This window comes from Dendrobates tinctorius, unplaced genomic scaffold, assembly GCF_039654945.1.
Source record: "Dendrobates tinctorius isolate UK_male_01 unplaced genomic scaffold, ASM3965494v1 ptg000009l, whole genome shotgun sequence".
NCBI lineage: Eukaryota > Metazoa > Chordata > Amphibia > Anura > Dendrobatidae > Dendrobates > Dendrobates tinctorius.
Genome location: NW_027361677.1, coordinates 13,339,447 through 13,358,272, shown reverse-complemented (window position 1 = coordinate 13,358,272; position 18,826 = coordinate 13,339,447). Strand labels below are relative to the sequence as shown.

The 18,826-nt window shown below is 39.2% G+C and overlaps 1 protein-coding gene across 1 annotated transcript in view; it reads left to right on the top strand.

The window, feature by feature from the left end:
* Window positions 1-18,035, top strand: part of CDH8 (cadherin 8) — a 473,060-nt gene extending 455,025 nt beyond the window's left edge. The window contains exons 11-12 of the mRNA XM_073582889.1: window positions 11,200-11,451; window positions 15,970-18,035. Coding sequence (XP_073438990.1) covers window positions 11,200-11,451; window positions 15,970-16,463 — 746 coding nt within the window. The 3' untranslated portion in view covers window positions 16,464-18,035. The remainder of the gene's footprint in view (window positions 1-11,199; window positions 11,452-15,969) is intronic.
* The last annotated feature ends 791 nt before the right edge of the window (window positions 18,036-18,826 follow it).

The window sequence follows — 18,826 nt, the reverse complement described above, 5'->3', positions numbered from 1 at the left end:
AGAACTGTAATGTGACCATAAAAATCAGATGGTGACTTTTTTTAGAATGCGACTACTTTTTTCGTGCATCCATAGACTTGAATGGGCGAATCTCATCCGACACACGGAAGAAACTAGAGCAGGTTTCAAATTTTTTCACGCAAAGATTTGGCCCATAGCAAAAAACGCTCATCTGCACTTCCCCATTGAATAATATTGGTTTGAGTTCTGTTTTTGAGTTGTCCATTTTTTTTGATGGGCAGTACTCGAATGTTTGAACTTGGCCTAACACTCCCACGTCAAGTATTGATACTTGATATTTATTCACAATGGTGAAATATCGGATCGTTTGTTGACCTCACATGTCTATTGAAGATACAAGCCAAGAACCATCTCACCAGGCAGAAAACCCGCAACCCTTTACGGCAGGAGAAAAATATTGTAAATGGTATCACCAAACAACATCTGCTTTTTTATCTCGTAGATAAAACCTTTTGTTTTCTCAAACACATCCCCTGATCGTTTACTAATAAAATCTGCATAATTAGAGTTTTAATGACAGCAGAATTAGTAGAGAGAGTGAAGTAAAATACCATCTGGAAACTAATATTTTAAGGTGCTGCTTAAACAAGTGTGATCAGTATGTTCCCTACTTTCTCCATTGCTTGCCATAAGATCAAGAGCAGATGAGAATCCGTGAAAATCGGGTCGATTATGCAAGTCACACCGCAATCAGGGTTTGAACAGAATGTGAACAGGTTCTATTGAAGGAGAAGATGGAGAAAAAAAAAAATCCACATTTTCTCCTGTCTCTCAGATGTCATTGGCGTGCAGTCTGATGGCTTCCATGGATTTATGGACTTCCATGGAAGAGTACGATCTGAATATCAGATAGGGCATGCAGCGATTTTTCTTGAAACTGATACTGTCTAAGGAAAAAATTGGACATGTGCATGGAATAACATCAGTTTGAGTGTGATCCAATGTGTTGTCGGATTGCACTCCAACCAATAATACGGTCATCTGCATGAGCCCTTAAAGGGAGCATTTCAGCAGAAAATGATTGTTGTAAACCAGAACAGGAGCTCGGTGCACCCTTGGCGTGGCCAAACAGTGCACCTTCCCCTCTACTTGTTTTGCACCTCTCTTTCGGTCATCCTCTAACTCCTGTAAAGTTGGACATCTCCATCAAGAAACAGGAGATTGGCAATAGATGGACCAAAGTAGGTGGAAGGAGCACTAAGCTGTTTGGCCATGTCAAGGGCGCACAAAGCAACAGTACTTTATTAGAACAGCCATTTTGTGCTGACAAACTCCCTTTAAGGATACCATGTATGAAATATTGAAAGGGATTTGCAGTCACATTTCTATTCTTCAGTACTTTCATCCAAACAGTTTAGGAGGCGTAATAGTGCGGTGGAGTTCAATAAAAGAGACTTTGTCAATTTGTTGGTGGTCAGAAGATGGTTCAAGAGGTTGAACCATCTTCTGACCACCAACAAATTGCCCCGAGAGCATTCCACTGAGTACATTTTGGATTTTTGAAATAAACCACCTTGAATATAACTTTATGTGTACACGCTGCTTTGTTTTATCGTTTCAACCCCACTTACTGTTTCACAATGGACACATTTTGTCAACGTAAGTGCTCTTCGAAACACAAAGGAACTAATATGAAACATTTCAAAATTGCAAATGTCAAATTGTACATTACAATAGTTCTCCTACTGTTTTCCGGCATCCTGCTGTAAAACCTTTGTTATACCTACTTATTCTAAGTTTCGTATGTGTGTGTGTGTTTGCCAGACCTCCTTTTGTCATTCCCACTGTACATTATTTTTACCCTTTCATGTGTTTTTCATTCATGATACGCAGACTTAGAAAAAATGGGAAAAAGTAGCACTAAAAGTTGAAAGTGTAAAAAAAATAGCAGCACACAATGTCAAAGAGGTCTACAGGGCGTGACATTTCAATTCCATTTCGATTTTTTATTTCAGTGGTGAAAAAAAAATTCAAAATTTGTTACAAAAAAAGGCGTCATTTTCCGAGACCCACAGCATCTCCATATTATGTGATCTTGGACTGGCTGAGGGCTTATTGTTTGGGCATCAAGCTGAAGTTTTTATCTACAACATTTTGGGATATGATATTTTGATCGCCTGTTGTTGCATTTTATTGCAATGTTCTTGCAACCAAAAAAGCTTAATTCTGTTTTGAATTTTTTTCTTTTTAAGACGTCTACTGATCTGATTAATTCTTTTTATATTTTGATTGATTGGGCATTTTTAAACACGGTGCTAGCAAATATGTGTATATTTGATCCTTTTTATTTTATTTTGAATGGGGCAAAAGGAGGGTGATTTGACATTCTATATATTTAATTTTTTTAAATATTTTTTTTTTTTTAACATGCTTCAATAGTCTTTGTAGGAGACATGAAGCTGTGATCTTCTGATTGCTTTTGCTACACAGAGCAGGGCTGCAGCCCTTCCCTGTGTAGCAAAATTGCTCATCTGCTATGAACGCCAGCCAGAAGGCGGCGCTCATAGCAGATCGGTTATGACAACTACAGGGATCTACTGTAGACCCAAGGTTGTCAGTCAACCCAATGTTGCCCCGCGATCATGTGACTGGTGAGCTGATGGGTGTGGTTTTTTGATGCGCTTCAGAGATTGACAGTGACATGTTAACAGCCACAGGTGGATCGTGATTCCACCCACAGCTGATAGGGGCACATGTCAGATGATCAAATCCCTCTTCCCATCAAAGTTTTTATGTCTTAACATTTTGCAATCATATTATATGGCACTGCATAATTAAAATTGCTCATTTTGCCTTTCTACCTAGTAAATTTTTCGCTTTTCTCTACTCTATGTAGAAACAGGAAGTCTTTTGTCCCGGCATTCATTATTTCCCTCTTGAACTCCTGACCCAGTGACTTATTACTCATACAGGGAAAATTGACCTCCTGTTTCTACATAGAGCTTTGAAGGATTCAGCTAGTCAGATTTTAATCATGTGATATCAAAAATCTAATGTGGAAAAAAAGAACTAACTGGGTAGAAAGGCAAAATGAGCAATTGTAAATACACAGTGCTGTATAATATGATGACTGCAATATATTAAGGGGGTAAAAACATTGATGGGAGTGCTTATTTAACATTACAGAGAGTAAACATACACCATTTATGGCTAAGGGGGTCTGAGTAGACCCCATAGGGCTTTCCTGTGCTGTGTCTATGGTCTTGACACATGCAATCTTAATGGTACCATTTATGACATATTATTTGGACAATTTATTAATAAAATAATGTTGGGGTTCTGAAAATCACAATGCACCCATATCAATCTGCTGTTTGCAGTTACTGCTGTGGGCAGATACATCACCATAATATGGGAAAGAGACAAGTCCCCGAAAGAAAAAGTGTCAAAGAATCTAAATAATAAATATTTATTAAATATACATTTAATACAGAACTAGATATAGGAATATTAAAACACAAGTGCCTCACTGAAAGGGATTCAGTGACTGACTATTAAATAGTGTGATGAAACCAGCCATGGAAATGGTGCCTGTCAGCCAATGCAAGATACTCAGTTTCCTATAAGGCATGCATAGTAATGTGGAATGGATGTGCAGGAAAATGGTACAGACAATAAATAAATAAATGACAACTACCTTTAATGTAAGGTGTTGTACCGACTGCACAAATAGTAGCATAGGCAAAATGTTCCTTCACCCCGACGCACGTTTCACTCTATTCTGGGGGATTGTGATCAGATGTGGGAACAGCACTACTCTACATACTATGTAGTGGCTGATCTGCAGCTAATTGCCTGTTAAAGTGAATTGGGGCTGAGTTACAGTACCCAAGAATGGCTACTACTTTCTCTATTCACTGAACATCTGGCCATATTAGGAGCTGCATTCAGCTGAAAAGGAGGGCACTGGGTTACTGATGACCTATTTGTAAGATAAGTCATCCATCAATATAAAGTCCTGTAAAATCCTATAAAGAAGAAAGCAGAAATGGTGCAATTGTTGTCAATGTCACACCATTAGGATAGATTATAAATAGTCCGAAAATACAAAATGCTTTAGACTCTCCAACATTTATACATTGCAAATCCGAATGTCCGGGGGCTTGTGATCTCAGTCTACGTGTTGTGTGAGATGTAAGATGACAATGGACACTTGAAAAAGATATGTAACACAGTTCTGGTAGCGTGGTTCACATGCCAGTTGTTCTGTTGGCAGCTCCCCAAGGTAAACGGGATGCTGAAGATAAGGATTTCTCTGCTTTTTCATAGCCTGACATTTCGCACGTTCATTTACCTTCACATAGGAACAAAGCCAAGCTGGCATTAATGCGAGAGGGTCAATCAATTGCACAGTGGGTGAATGTCAACTTGGAGCTTATTCATTTTTTCAGACGTGAGACAAATACCTAACAAGCTCTCTTGCTTCTATGGACCTTGGTCAATAGAGGTGTTCTAAATCTTGAAGGTAATTGAAAGCTCGCTTAGTGTTGATATCCATATGCCAAACGAGTGCTGGATGTCTTCTCCTTCATTCGCCATTTATTAGTGAGTGGTTCAATTTGATTCGAAAAACCCAAAAATTATTTCTCTAGTTTTTTTATACATTTGTAGATTTTTTTTTTCAGAATGTACTGTACTTTCCTGTTGCAGAAAAATGAGCAGATTTGATAAATTCAAATCTCCAAAAAAAGGGTCCTCAATCCAAAATCTTAGGAGAATGTAGTATACATTGATATTCATTTAGATAGATAGATAATACAGTAGTTAAATAGATGATAGATAGATCCAAAAAAATAGAAGCAGCACACCGTTATTGGATCAAATCACGTGCGATTTAATTGCCCATATGGTCACACTTTGGTCCAGAAATGTGGACCTTTCTCAAGCCAGGTCTGGTACGTATCTGGGAAGCTTTTGCACCCCACAAATATTTTTTGTGCTGGTTTGGATGGATGGATAGACAGAAAACATATAGCGAAGCAGGACCAACATCTTACATTTTTCTCTTTATATCATATTGGACATGATGAATGTGCCCAAATAGCTTTGCATTCGATACATAAATTTTGGTGCCGCTTCTTTATATTTTTCCATTTGCTGCATCTGTGCATCAATTCATCAAACTATATATGATGAATTTGTTCCAGAAAATGAAGTATGTTTTCCCAGAAAATTATTGCAACAACGCAAGTTTTGTTAACCACATGTTTATTTACTATTGGTGTTTTGGAAAAACACAAAAAAAACAGGGGGAAAAACACAAGACCCCAAAAATGGGCTTGACAAAATTGTTGGCATCTTTCCAAAATTGCGAGTTTGATTCAAGCATGTGATGCTTGTTCGAACCTCAGGGTTACAAGTCCATCTCTAAAGAAATAGGTTTATTAGCCCATGTGCCACTTTTTTCACATTTAATATGATACCAACCTTTGTAGTATCTGTAAGAGAAAGACCATTGCTTTGCATAGACCCTGCATCTGTCTTAGAAATATTTACACATGTAGCAAGCTGCAAATTAAAATTTGTTTCACGCTAATGAATGTCTGTAACCTGTTTACACTATCGAGTATTGTATCCATTCGCCTTTTTATGGCACCAGCCAAGCTAAAGCAACCGCCACTCAGCAGCGCAAAACAATTGTCTGCACAATGTTCCCTTTTTATGCTTGGATAATACTATACCCCCTCTGCACAAGACATAATGAAAACCACTTATACCTTAGAGCAAATGGTGCTGCTCATGGCCAGATGAGGCTCGAGTCAAACCAGTCCAGCCCGTGAAGGTGTAAGTCAGGGTAGCATTTATTCAAAGCACTTATTGGAAGCAGAGAGTGTGGATGGGGTTGTTTGTTTTCAATTTTCTGTAATGTTTTAAAAAGGGGAACCTCTGAAATGTTTACTTTAAGGTCTAACTCTTGTCTTAAAGCATAACCGTCGTCTTAAATTGTATTTCATTATATTATACTATATATCTGCTATATAATCATCTAATTCTGTCTGTCTGTTTGTAAAGGAAATCCCACGTCGCTGATTGGTTGCGCCTGGCCAGCCACGACCAATCAGCGACAGGTGCAGTGCAGCTGCAAATTGGCATGGAATTCGAACTACGCATGCCACCACTAACGTCGGGGGGTCTGCGGTGCAAGCCGCTGATCTCCCGACGGTTGCTGCAGGTCATCTTCTGCCACATGGAGGTCAGCGGTGATGCAGCCAGGAGATGACCGGCGCTAGCCGGTCATCTCCCTGTCGCGGAAGTATCCCGACCACCACTCAAGCGATCTCGCTCAGTGTGACACGCAGCAGCGACCAGGCCCCTGCTGTGAGATCGCCAATCGTGGTGGATCATCCTGGACCATCTTTTGAACGTCGGTCTCCCGCTGGCCAGCATGCATTGGTGTGTGACAGGAACAACGACGAACGACCTCAATACTACAGGTCTGAGAGAGAGGGTCCCAACGACCGTCATATCGTTCCGTATCGTCGCTGATTCACTGGTGAGATCTGACTGTTTGACATCTCACCAGCGACCACGTAGCAATGGACCAGCAATCCCTAAATCCCGTGTCGCTGATTGGTCGCGCCCGGCTGGCATATTTTATAATACCCGATGCGTTAAAATCAGGCCACCATCTAGTGAAAATAAAAAACTCAGTAATGGGAAATAATTTTCTCAGTAACAAGAAAATCTGTCTTCACTGAATACAAATTTTACCCGTGAACTAGAAAGTTTGAGAATTAATTATCCGTCCAAGAGGAGAAAAATGCAGGCTTCTCTGAAAAGATATATTGTAAATTTTCTCCTTTTTATGTATATTACATATTTATGCAAAAATATAAATAAAGCAACAGTTGCTCTTTAAAGTAGTTTTTTTCATCATTACTCTGCAAGAGTGCACCGCTACTCTGCCTCCCGCTTGCCCATAGTCGGTGCGCTTCTGATTATTGACATTTCTGGCTGGTGGCTTTCCTGTGCGCTCTCCAATGTGACCAGTAGGGGCAGCTTTTCCTATGCCGAATCTAAAGAGTTCAGTGTCGAAAAGGCTGGCTAGATCCCACATTCGATCCAGCTTCAAAGCAGCGCTTACAAGCTGCTTAACAAATCGCTTGTAAGCGCTTACTCCTTGCCTACGAATCTGGTCCTTTTTGATAGGCTGATAATATCAATGATCTGATGTAAACTAAAGAATTAAAATTTCATCCCGTACTTGAGAACGCAGGAAATTTTTAAAAAGTAATTGGTAAAAGTTCCTTGTCTTTACAAGCATCTTACCCTTTTAGCAAAATAAGAACGCCCCCTTTAAATGTATACATTTTTTATGAAGAGTCATTAAGACTTATATTTCTATGTTTATCTATTTATGACTTTTTATTTTTACGATTCTCCTTTACTTATTTTGCTTTTTCACCTACGAAGACAATCGCTTCTTCCATGAAACTTGGAAAACTCAACATTAAAATAAGCACCTACTGCATTAAATGCAAAAGCAAAATATATGCTGACATGTGTATCTCTAACTTTTATTACATTGTATTTATTTAATTTTTTATTTTTTTTACTAGCAAAGTTCCCCCCGGGCTCTTTCCACTGCTAGTAATACCAGCCAATAAGTTACTTGAACGGTGTTTTGAAAATATGTTATTATTTTGACAGCTTTATGTGGCTTTGAATGTCCTCTTCATCAGAGAAGAGATTTGACAAATGACTAGGTTAAATCAATATAAAAAGCGGTTAAGTAAGCATTTCAACTACAACATAAGCCATTATGCCAGCACATATATATTGAGAAAGAAGAAAAAGAAGCATTTCCATATAGTAACCGCTTACAGTATTTCACCGTCACGTCTCATACCGTTAAATGTCTCCATTTGAAGGAATTTTCTAGCATTTTTTTTTTATCATCTAAACTGACCCTCCCATGGATTTGTGAACATTCACCTTCCCCATAGCTTCTTTTTTCAAGGGAATCTGTCAGTAGGTTTTTACTTTGTAATTTGAGAGCAGCACGATGAAGAGGCCCAGACCGTGATTCCAGTGATGTATCACTTGCTGGTCTGCTGTCCTACAGATATGGTGTTAATCTGCAGCTTAATACTGTTTTAAAGCAGCACCACTGAGAGCCCCTCTGCCAGGAGGAAATACTTTATTGTTCTTGGCAGCTTTGGGCTTTCAGTCATACGTCTGGGCCAGAGCAGTTTTGATCATGATTTAGTTCATGGTGAGTGGAAGCTGTAACCACACCCTTGCGACTGACAGACAGCTGGCTCAGCTATAGATCCAGTTCTCAGTCAGTGCATGGGGCGCTATTAAAGTGGGCGCTCACTATTGACTGAGCGTTGACCGAAGCTGGCCCAGCATCATTCCCATGACTGAAAGCACGAGGCCACCGGGAAGAATAAAGCTAAGTTCCTCCTGGAAGCGAAGCTCTCAGTGTGGGCGCGAGGCCACTTCAGAACATTACTAACTTGCAGATTAATCCCATAACTGCAGATTAATAGCATTTTTTTTGTCAGCTTCCCTTTACAAAAACGAAAAATACTTATACTCATCTTACCGCTCACCTCCTCAGCCTCTCTGTCCTTGTCACATCTTTAGACTGTCCATGCTGAAATTCGCTCATGATGGGACGTGAACTTCCAGCTTCGTTGAGACCTTGGAGGATCCTGTGCTGAGGCACAAAAGGTCACAATATCATGACATCATGGCGTGCCCCATGATATTGTACCTGTATGTGCAAAATCCTCCTAGACTTCATCAAGGATGGAAATCCAGTCCTAGCGTGAGCTATCAATGGATTTTAGCATGAGTGACTCAATCCGAAAATGCAGCAAGGATCGGTTGGGCAATGATGATGAGCAGAGGGTACTGAGAGGTGTAAGGTGAGTATAAGGAAATTTATTTGCGGTGATGCCACTGTAGGAACTTTAAAATTGTATTTTGTGGGAAAATCCGTGCGAAGAACAAATTCAAACTTTGCCCGATCCACTTGTCATTAATATAGGGGATGGGGCCAACAAGAGCTGAACCCCCTCAATCTATGGACCCCAATAGCCATCCCATGCTCTGGCCTTTATACCCTCACTCTACCGCTTAAATGAAAACAGCCAATATGATGCCTGGCTGTTGAGATAAAGGTTTGTTTTTTTGGAGGTAAAAAAAATCCACAGCAAAATGAATCTTTGATAGTGGATACTAAACACAGTGACAGATAATATTGGAGCATTCGGTGCGTAAGCGCAGAGGTTACAGTGAAAGGTTTAAAATGTACTTAATATTGGAACCGGACTACCTTATATCAATTTAACGATATCACATTCTCCTTGTGTATTGTTGAGAAGCCAGCTACATAACATTTACTATATTACCATCAACCTTCTCAATTTGAAATTTTATTCGAAATATTTTTACATTCTCATTAAAAAACTTCAGCCGGCAGGATAATTCTTGTTGTCTCGGGCTGTTACTACAAGAACAGGATGACATAACTCGGACAAAAAAAAAAAAGTCAAGTGGCTTAAAATGACTGTCCTCTCCGGGAAAACTCAATGTCAAATACTCTTTTAGGGCACATTTACTTAGTAGGTGGCTACTCGCTTGGGAGTCCTGCTTGAATATTTGATTGAACTTGCAATAATTGCTTTCATGTAACCACGGAGCAATGTATAGTTCCTTTTCTGATATGATTGGTTGTTTACTTTGCTTTTCTGTGCTCGTCTCATGTGCCGATGACAATGTCTACCCACTGGTGCCATTGATTTGGTAAATCGGTAATGAGACAATGCTAATCCTTGATGTCCATGCCATTCAATGATTATTTTAAAGTAAAGAAGCTGGACTTCATTTTAAAATTAAGTTGTTTTTTTCCTCCTGTGGAGTTTATTTTATGCCAGACTCCTCTTCCCACTATCACATACTAGATTTCTCCCGTGCATCCCTCCTAGTCTGAAACGCTCTACTCCAACATAACAGATTCTCACCTAGTGTGGAAATCTTCAAAAAGAACCTGAAGACCTACCTCTTCCGACAAGCCTGCAGTAGCCCTCCTTCCACTAAACCGCTGCTCGACCAGCTCTACCCTCACCTACTGTATCCTCACTTATCCCTTGTAGACTGTGAACCCTCGCGGGCAGGGTCCTCTCTCCTACTGTATCAGTCATGACTTGTATTAAGATTACTGTACTTGTATTTTTTATGTATACCCCTCCTCACATGTAAAGCGCCATGGAATAAATGGCACTATATTAATAAATAATTATAATACTTTCTTTTTCACCAAGACCTTAATTTCTGGCAGAGAAGCTAAAAGTTGGCTGCTCACAAATTCCATGAAAAGCAGTTTTATTACTCCTTTTCTACTACTTTAGGTCACTTCTAGTACCAGTTTGTATCCCACCTCCGCCCTTCCACATAAATGAGAATCTGTTTGCTATGTAATCTGTCAAAGGAAAGTGGAGACACAAAAGTGCAAATAGGGTCTTATCACACGTTACACAGGGTAACACACCAAGAGAACTACTCACCTGGTGAGAATGAAAAAGGACATGTAATAATGGCGGTTGCTTCAGATCCACAGGTCAGTGCAGGACCCGATTGAAGCATACACTTAGGTAGGAAGGAAGGATCATCCCCGCGCTGCCACAAGAAGAATTCCAAAAGTTGTAGAGGTTTCAACATGGTTTATTCAACGCTTTTCAGTGTTCAGGTGACCCCTTCATCAGGACATACCACAAATGTACAGAAATCATAGGCATACAGGGCTTCCTCCTGTGCAGCGCTGAAATATCATCTCCCGAGATCTTGGTGTTGATATCTCCATCAACGCATGCCCTGCCCTCCAGCGTCCATTTTCCTGGAGTCCACCACACAGGAGGAAACCATGGAACTGCCAGGGGCTCTGGCCTTTCACAAAACCCATTTCCCCCCCAAATTTTTTGGGGAAAATTGCGACTTATAATCCAAAAAACACGGTATATAAAAAACCGTTGTCACTTGTCTGTAGCATGACAGAATGGTAATACTGCACTGTTCTCTCTCAGGGAAAAAATATAAAGCTTTTTTTCCTAATTACAGACAAGCCAGTTATTCTTTTGCTTTTCATTTCATGTATATCTGCTTGCAAGAACATCTATTTATTATGAATTGATTGTATTGACTTTTTTCCTCTTTTTTTTTTTTTTTTAGATAATTCACTTAGTATCCTGGCGAGGCATAACGGATTCAACCGACTGAAGCAAGAAGTGTACCTGCTACCGATTATAATAAGTGACAGTGGCAATCCTCCAATGAGCAGTACCAGCACCCTTACTATACGGGTGTGTGGATGTAGCAGTGATGGAGTGGTGCAATCATGTAATGCCGAAGCCTATGTGCTGCCAATTGGACTCAGTATGGGAGCTTTGATAGCAATTCTGGCCTGCATTGTGCTGCTTCTGGGTAAGTAATGCTGAAAGCAGCCATAAGCACAATATCTGCTTCAACCCTTTGATTATGCTACTGGGAATCTGATATGCTAGCTTCATAGCAGGGAAAAAAGTAAAGAATTTAATTTGTATGCATACAGCGCCACTCTCATCCATAGGTTGTGACTGGTAGTGCAGTTCTGCCCTATTTACATGTAAAATAAAGTTTAAGAAAGCTGTAACTCTGGGGAATGAATGAGTTAAAAAAAAAATAATAATATAATGGTTCTAGGTTAAAGAACATGACCCCTGGTAATCCAGAATCTAGAAGACAAGGGAACGGTGTGCTCCTGAAGAATAAAGATGAGAAAAACCGGGACTTTAATGTTGATGGCCTATTCTTAGGATAGATGATCAACGCCTGATTGGTGGGCACCCACACCTCAGTCGATCAGCTGTTTCGGGTGCAAATGTGAGTTGGTACTGCTCATTTGTAGGGTTTTACAGCACAGCTCCATCAATGGTATATCCAAATAAATAGGTGCAAATGTGCAGTACCCAGCTGCAGCCACTATTGAATTAATGGAGCTGTGCAGCTCCCTGAGGAGTTCTGGATGTAACTGATCGGTGGGGTGCCGAGTGTCTCACCCTCACCAAACAGGCATTGATGATCTATCCTACGAGAAGGCTAACAATGTAAAAGTCCAGGACAATCCCTTTAATTTTATTTACTGCATTGTATTAAGTGACACATCTCTAGCTTGGGTTTCACAAGGTAGAAAGCATATTGTATGAGCATATTACCAGTTTTGCATGTGAAGGAAGACGATTGGCTTATTTCAATAGATAAGCCAACTCCTTCCTCTGTCATGGCTGAACCATCCAAAGAGAAGGTGGCTGGATTGGCTATCAAAATGAACCAGTCAGTCAGGCCTCTTCATATACATCACAAAGGGTTGTCTGGTCTAAGGGTACATGACTGCAGTCACTATGTGACTGCTGACTTGTGAGTCCTCACAGCGCGTGCAGCACACTGTCAGGATTCTCCAGTATCGGCGTTGGGTGTAGGCAGTCGTGTTACCGCAAGTATGCAATATGTTTACTTCTGGACAGATTCCAACTAGATGTGTCCAACCTCACTCAGTACACTTGCATTGACTGAGGTCATGCAGGTCTAGTTGGCAAGTGACCACATGTATGCAAATCGCATACTTTCGGTCACGCACCCAACTGGTCCCGATGACGGCACTTCAGATTCCTTACATCACACAATGCGTGTGCTGTGAGGGATGACAAGTCTGCAGTCACATAGAGTGTCTAAAGTCTTGTACCCTAAGGCTGGACAACACCTTTAGGATGAGTCAACACCAGAACTTTTCTTCTGTATCAAGTCCAACGGGAAAGTCCAACCGGAAAGCGAAGCTGCCAGCACCTTGGATTTTCATTAATATATCTGAGAACCTTAAAGCTGTTGAAATAAGGGATCAGTTTCTGAGGAGTAGCGTAGAAAGAGAGGTAGAAGAAAAGGACTTAGGTTAGGGAACGTGGAAGGCCTGCCGAAACCGTCATTCATACTATTAGCCTTTATAGAGATTGTGTTCGGGATTAAGTAATAATAATAATAGTATAAATTATAAGATTATACGGGGATTCTGGGTATGAGTGGGTTCACCAGTTAGTTGCAACTCTGCTCCTCTTTTGTGAAATATTTACTTTGCTTTTCCTTTGTACATTTGTTTATTTTCAATGCGTTTAATGCATCGTTCACGGGCCATGAATCACGGTCACGGGCATGTCACAACAACCAAAACATTAGAAAAATATCTTTTATTTTTTTGCGCTAAACATTTTAAATAATTGAAATGATCTATTTAAGAGTCCAGGATGTAAGATCCGCACACAAGAGTCGAAAGCTTTGAATGATATTTCCTTGAATTCGACAATTGTGCAGAAAATTTATTGTAGGTGGACCACATGCCGGGGAAAAACGTAAGAACAGAAAACTTTTAAGCAGCCGCATACTGTTTAATGGAAACCAATGAATTAAAATAACGGAGACAAAAAAAAGGAACTTACTCATTTGATATATTCCCTGCTAATATTATATCAAAGTATGCTCTTCTGAAGGGTACATTTAATGTTATGGTAAAATGATGTCTTTCGGGAACAAATGCGAAATATTTCATTGAAAGGTTGAATCTTATTACATGCAATTGGAATAATTAAAATTCTGATAAAAAACATTTAAAGGATTGTCTGGTATCACAATATTTTATAGAAATGGTATAATTCATATACGTTGTCCGTGTTCAGTATCGGTATGGCAGTTTATCAATACCAGACATAGATTTTTTATGAATCTTGGATAATCCCTTTAAGATACTTAAAAGCAATCTATTACCAATCTACCACCATCTGAAAGAACCATAAAGTAATAGTCCCTGAATCCAACATCGGGTCCCACATGGGCAACTTGCTGTAGATTTGATAAAATCAATATCTGCTGCAGCTCTGCTAGTCTTCTTAATGATAGGCTTTAGCTATGTAGACCTTGATTTTCATTATCTCCATCTATCTCCCCTCCCCAATATTGATTGCCAGCTTTCTGCCTATGCACAGTTCAGCCAGAACGCTGTCAATTATTGGCATGGGCAGGTTTATACAGAGCTCATTATTGAGATAACTGGAAGAGCTGCAGTGATTTTATCAAAAGTAGAACAATTAGTCCACCGAGAGACTCAGTACTGGAATCATGGCTGTCCATATTTTAGCCTTTACTCAGAAGGGGCAGCATGACCGAATCACTTTCAAGTGACAGGCTAAGGAAAAATCGATCATATCTCCCTTCTTCAAAGCATCTACCGGAGCAGCCAATTACATTTCTCATTTGTAAAGATATAGGGGGCGATTCTATCGTCAGTCTGTCATGGGATGTTTTTGCTATACATGTCTTTATGTGGCCATCCACTGATTAAAAGGGATTGAAATCTGTTAATGGTTTTGCTCCAATGGCATAATAATGGAATAAGTTTGTAGAAAGAGAAATATGAGTCCTTAAAGGGAACTAATGCTGCTACACTGAAAGCCTGGCTGCCGAGACTAAATTAACTTTATTCCTCTAGTCATAGGCCAGGTGTACACAACGGTCGATGCTCTCATCTGAGAAAATCTGACCGATTATGTGATAATTTTAGCATAGACTGTCAGACAATGGAATCGGAGTACACTATTAGGAGAAGACAGAGTACTAAATTTCTCCATGTTGTCCATTGTGTCAATTAGTGAAAATCGCCATCCGAGTGCAGTCCGGTGGTTTCCCTGTATTCCTTAACTTGCATGGCTGAGTGTCATCCGAATACCAGATCAAACTCGAATATTCTACAATTTTGTCTGTACGGTTTCATAAAATAACATTGGTTTGAGTGCGATCTGATGTCTTGTCTGATCACAATTTGACAGAAAATAGGGTGGTGTGCACCTGGCCATAGAGGCGCAGCCGGCGCCACTTCAGTCACCGTTCAGTACAAAGTGAGCAGCATCTGACTGATAGGTGGCTCAGCAGTGCCTCAGTATAATGCCGGCTGTCGTACAGTACCAGAGCTTTTTCACAGTTGCCACTCGCTAAGTAAGGAGTGGTGATTGAAGCACCACCTCTAAGACTGAAATACGGAGGTTTCCAGAGTGCACTTCCTCTCATCAGCCGTTATGGTGGCTGTACCATAACGCTATTAATCTGACGATTAACCCAATATCGTCAGGTTAATAGTGTTTTTTTGGAACATTTTGAAAAAGGGTAAGGTTGGACACTGATGAAATGTGAAAATCAGAACGATAACTTAATATATTTATACTAGTAGTTACCAGTGATGAGCGAGTATACTCGTTACTTGGGATTTCCCGAGCATGCTTGAGTGATCTCCGATTATTTGGATGTGCTCGGAGGTTTAGTTTCTATCGCTGTAGCTGCATGATTTGCGCTGCTAGACAGCCTTAACACATGTGGAGATTGCCTGTTAGGGAATACCCACATGTATTCAGGCTGTCTAGCAGCTGCAAATCATGCAGCTACGGCAAAAGAAACTAAATCTCTGAGCACATCCAAATACTCAGAGATCACCTGAGCATGCTCGGGAAATCTCGAGTAACGACTATACTCGCTCATCACTAGTGGTTACCAATATATTAATGAAGTGGAGAACCAGATCCTCAAATTGTAAAGGGAGGGAAAAAAGTACTTTTTTCTGTCTGTGGAGTTTCATGATTCCTTTTAGAATCTATGAACTACGGGACATGTAGAGCATATGTAATTCAACAGGTTTTAAAGTTATTGGCAGGAATCGTTTGATAATCCATTTGACACCATCAAACCAAGAAGTTCTTTCTTTTCAACCCCATATTTGGCTCTTAGGTGGTAAGTGAACACTGTACAACAATGTTACCTCTTGTTTTAATCATCACACTAATGCCATTACAGCATTAAGTGTTGAAATGAGGTGAAGAAGTTATGAATTATCATATTAATTGCTTTTCTTTTTGATGTTTTCTTTCACAGTCATTGTTGTGCTATTTGTCACACTTCGAAGACACAAAAATGAACCACTGATTATCAAGGATGATGAAGACGTTCGAGAAAACATAATCCGCTATGATGATGAAGGAGGCGGGGAAGAAGATACAGAGGCTTTTGATATTGCAACGTTACAAAACCCTGATGGAATAAATGGATATTTACCACGCAAGGACATCAAGCCTGATTTTCAGTTCATGCCACGGCAAGGTCATACATCAACTCCCAATGGTGTTGACGTGGATGAATTTATTAACGTAAGGCTCCACGAAGCTGACAATGACCCCACTGCCCCACCTTACGACTCAATCCAGATTTATGGCTATGAAGGGAGAGGATCAGTGGCTGGTTCTCTAAGCTCATTGGAGTCATCAACATCAGACTCAGATCAAAATTTTGACTACCTCAGCGATTGGGGTCCTCGTTTTAAAAGACTTGGAGAACTTTACTCAGTTGGAGAAAGCGACAGAGAAACTTGACAATGAATCAACATTTTTTGCATTCGGAACTTCACATTTCTGTAAAATTTTAGGGTCATGGTTAGTTAAGACTAAAAGTGGCCGACTTGTTTTAGAGACAATTAGCATCAGTCATCTATAAAAAAAAATGAACAAAATCAAAATCAACCTACATTGTAATGTTGAACCAAAAATTGTGTACGTTAGGGGGTAAGTCTTGTGGAGTAAAGTTTGTGAAGTATCTAGAAGTCATTGGATGTTCAGTATTCACTTGGGCCACCATGGAAGGTTGAAGATTTGGCATCTGGGATGTCTGAGTAAACAGAGCAAAAACGTAAAGGTTGGAACTTTAGACAAGCAGATCGCTCTGTTATAAAAGTCTTCTACCAATGAAGTCTACTGCAACATTTTGAAAAGAGGAATTAACCACTTTTTACTAAAGCAATATTTGGTCTTCTGATGAATTTTGATAACATTGATTCCCAACTGGCTTCCACTGTGTGATGACTATACATTGTACTAACTTGGTGGCCTACAAGCCACCAACTGAACATCATTATCTACGTGTTTTTTGGGCCTTAAATTATTCACATCTTATCACCATTTCAAAGAAGAAGAAAAAAAAATGTTTTGATGACCCATAATCCCTTAACTTGGAGGCATGTTTGTACTGAACTTTTCCCCGGCAAATTGATATTTGCCCAAATTGAATTAGAATTTTAAAAAGAAAGATGAAAAAATATAAATATATATATAATAATTTACTTTGTTCCAAATATTATTTATTAATTGATTTCTCAAAGTGCTATTTTATTGACTTTATAATTTTTTTGCATATCTTTATTTATTGAAGAACTATGTTACAAAAAACACATAACTATATATAATGTATATCCATTAACTAATCTTTTATTTTTTTGTACGCACATAACTAAATGTTAAAAATTCATATACATTTTGAAATTTTATGATGGCTTTTAACGCCGCAAGAGGTAATTTAATAAAGGGGGGGGCAGTGTATATTTGCAGTAGTCAAATTTTAAACGGAAGGCTTAAAAGGAAAGAAAAAAAAAAACAAAAAACTTTGTTTTCTGAAAGGCTTTGTCAAGTTTTTTATATTTTGTTCAGAATTGGGGGTATGATATACGATGTGGTTTTCTTTTTATTACAAGCACAAACATCTGGAAGTAAACAGGTTCATGTGAATATTTAAACTTTAGAATTTTAGAGTTTTACACATTACACTGTACAGTGACAGACTCACGCTTTTAGCTATCCGATATTCTAGAGTAAAAAAATAAAAAATCAGTGTAAATATGATTTTAGTGCTTATGTCAGCCTTTCCTTTCTATGATATTTGCTAGTTATGCACAGGGACAATTGCACACGAAAAAATTGGCGGCGCCCAACGGCCGCTCTCGTATTCAATTTGCAATTACAAGTAGAAATTGCACATTAAACTGAAAGTATCACACGCAGATCATTTTAATTTTCTACTTTGCTCTGAAGCTATATTATCATTTCTTTATTTACTTCATGTATTGGAAAATTCCTGTATTGTTTACTACTTGGTGAAATATATTTTTATAAATATCTTTCTGGTCTCTCTTCCTTCGAATACGTAAATGAGTCCGTAAACGCATTTATTACTTTTGGTAGAAGACAACTTGACTCTTTCATATGATTTATCAATGAATGTGGGAAAATATGGGGCAGAAAAAAAAAGTTTCGAAAGCCCTTAATATCTTGACCTCAACATTCCATACTATTTTCTGGCATCTTACCCTTCTCAAGGGCACACACATCAATCTATAGGTTGAAGTGCTGAAGTAAGTAATAAATCTTTCTTAGTGTTTAACCCGTAAGTGACAGTCAAGGGAGTTGGATGCTAAGACACATATGGCTCCTTGCAAAATTGTCCATAAATAAAGTGCAATAGTTTTCTTGCCTTCCATGCAAGATTCTCTTCAAATTTTTGAGTGATACTGACAGTAAGGCATAAGTTTATTAGTTGTCTTTTGGGTGTTATGAAACGTATATGTCATTTTAGGGCTCCGTTACTAAGTGTATGTGACCTGATGATTCCAAGTGGCATATGGATTTTGCACAAGGTCATAATTAGGATCTTGATTTGCTTCCAATTGGCAAATTTATAAAGCACTGTCTGAAGAATACTTGTGGTGTCTTTGTATTTGCAGTGCTCCGCTGACCGTTCATTTTCTTCATCCTAATATAAGCTATGTATCTTAGATGTTCAGAAGGTGCATAACACTTGTATTTCGAGTAGAGTTTAGCTGACCGATCCATGGAGGTTTGAGCTTGAGTTGAATTTTCCGAAATCTTTGGTTTCACGAGAGCTCAAACACATTGAGATTCAATTTGCG